Source organism: Corylus avellana, chromosome 4, assembly GCF_965113065.1.
Source record: "Corylus avellana chromosome 4, dhCorAvel1.hap1.2, whole genome shotgun sequence".
NCBI lineage: Eukaryota > Viridiplantae > Streptophyta > Magnoliopsida > Fagales > Betulaceae > Corylus > Corylus avellana.
In genome coordinates this window covers 22320896-22323315 of record NC_142493.1, presented here as the reverse complement: position 1 = coordinate 22323315, position 2420 = coordinate 22320896, and the positions used below count along the sequence as shown (strand labels likewise).

At 36.9% G+C, this 2420-nt stretch overlaps 1 protein-coding gene across 1 annotated transcript; it reads right to left on the bottom strand.

The window, feature by feature from the left end:
* Positions 1-335: 335 nt before the first annotated feature.
* On the bottom strand, positions 336-1325 carry LOC148586458 (uncharacterized). The gene has a single exon (XM_088515646.1). It carries the CDS (start codon positions 1323-1325, stop codon positions 336-338), a length of 990 nt encoding a protein of 329 aa, XP_088371772.1.
* Positions 1326-2420: the final 1095 nt, after the last annotated feature.

The window sequence follows — 2420 nt, the reverse complement described above, 5'->3', positions numbered from 1 at the left end:
GTCCGAACAGGGCCTTCTAGAATCCGGCTTTCTGGAAATGCTGAGGTGCTCATTTTCAACAAATTACATGCAAACCGAATGTGCCAAACCATAAACTAACAAACTCCCCCTTTGGCCATTCGGGGACAAAAAATTATACATGAAAATGACACATCAACTCCCCCTTTTTGTCTCTGAAGGACGAAAGGACGCACAAAAAGAATGGAATTCTAGAGTTAAAGGAAAAAACAACCAACCCATTAAATCTGAAATCAATAGACACACTAAAGAAAAATAGTCCCATCACATAATGGCATTTGATTTGTAAGCAAAGCAAACAAAAAAAAAAAAGAAAATTAGTCTTGCCAAAAACTGTCCTTGATTTGCTTCACATCTTGCTCCAAAGTCGTCAGGCGTTTGTTGATAGCTTCGATGCTTTGGCCTTGAGCTTGAAGTAAGTCAATTATTTTATTTAATTGACTGGAAACATTTGATGATCTCGAGGAGGACGCAGCTGGAGGATCGTGAACGATTGGAGGGGCATGTTCAGCTGGAGCGGGAAGCCTATGAAGTTGGCCATTGGACTTCATCACTGTTGCTTTTCCAAAGTAACCTTTAGGAGATTCCATATGTTCATTTGCAACAATTTTAGGCAATGTGGCTTGCAAGATCTTTGTGATGAGGCTGCCATATGGTAAGGCAATAGAATGATCTTCATGAAGCTCAATCATTGTCAACACCATATGAGTACATAAACAGAACTCAACATGGTTAATGATGCCATATATCATCATTGCTCGTTCAATGGTCACATGACTATTTCGAGATATTCCCCAGATATTTTGCAGCACAATCCGTGTTAACAGCCTCTCTGGAGCCCACACATATCCAATGAGAACTTTGTTCTTGTCTTCGTCCCATACAAGCTCCCTACTTGGATTAAGAACCGCCATGATTTTAGCTTTAGTTGGTTGTGGATCGATCTCCAGAAATGGAAGCGGCTTCTCATTCGTTAATGGAATCCCAGTAACTTCACTTATCAACTCAGGAGTGATAGTGAGAGTTTTCCCGAAGAACTTGGTCTTGAATGACGGGTCACCAACCAAGTCAATATCTTCGATGTTGTAGTAGAATTCTCGAACTGACCAAGTGTATGCATTAACAGGAACGAACAAAGATGTCCATTGATTGGCCTGGAATATCTCATAAATGAACCGAAAAGGTTCAACTCGAAGATCATTTTGATCCACTCCACGTTCAATCACAATGTTGTGTGTTAGAATTTTGTCTTGTAGGATTGATTTTTCTTCTCGAGTGCGCTTCCTCCTAGGTGTGGATTCCGACATTGGATACACCATTTTCTGCAGTCACACCCCAAAGAAGGAAGTAAATGGCAAAATAATAGCACAAATTACTTGAAGTAGTCATTTTGTCAAAACAATGATATGATATGAAGCATGTGATCTCACAAATGAGGTATATGCACCATAAACAGATTATAATTGTTGAACACAACAAAAATAACTTATTTCAAGAAGAAAAACTGAGATAAATGCAAAAAGATTTCATTTAGACATTCAATCGAACATGTGATAGGCATTGAGGTATTGATTATAACATTATGAGAAGAGTTCATGAATAATGAAAATACCTTGCCTAGGGACATCCCAACCAACATCTAAAGACCAAAATATTGAACTAGAGCAATTTAATTAAAGAAATGTAGCAAAATTGCAAAAATGAATCTTTGATGCATTTTATCAAACATATGGTATGCATAAAGATGTGGGCATGGAAAACACATGTGAAGATGAGTAACCCATTCCTAAGTACATCATAGTTTATGTATTTTGCTACAATCATATGAGAGAGAAAGAATTATCCATACCAATCAAGCAATCAAGCAATTCAGAATAGCACTTTGGAGCCCAACATTCACAACCTAGAATTTGATTCTAAACCAAATATGAAAAGAATAAGGTACGAAAACATACCTTGGGTGATGGAAGTTTTGAGCCTTTAAGTTGAAGGTTGGAATCACAGAGAGAAAAAAATAAATAAATAACACAACGAAATAAAAAAAATTGAGGAATGAGTACTTCAGCCGAGAGAGAGAAGGACGAAATGGGGAAAAATAAGAGATTTCAAGTTTAAAAAAAAAACGCGATAGGCGTGTCCAGACATGTAAGTGCCGTGTCCGGACATCCTCCCTCTCAATTTTAAAACAAAACTAAAAAATAAAACCTTTTTTTTTCGTTTTTTTTAAAAAAATTTAGAATTAAAACACAACTTGTATAGATATCCAATAACCCATGCATGTCCTTACGAATATCTTAGCAATCCGGAGTGATCAACAAACTACACACACACACCATAAATGTACCATATGCATGAAGCATTATTTTTCTGTGAATTCAGCCAAGTAAGCAATAACTCAGAAA

Coding starts and splice junctions, on each gene's coding strand:
- LOC148586458 (XM_088515646.1), bottom strand. CDS start 1,325: ATGTCGGAATCCACACCTAGGAGGAAGCGCACTCGAGAAGAAAAATCA.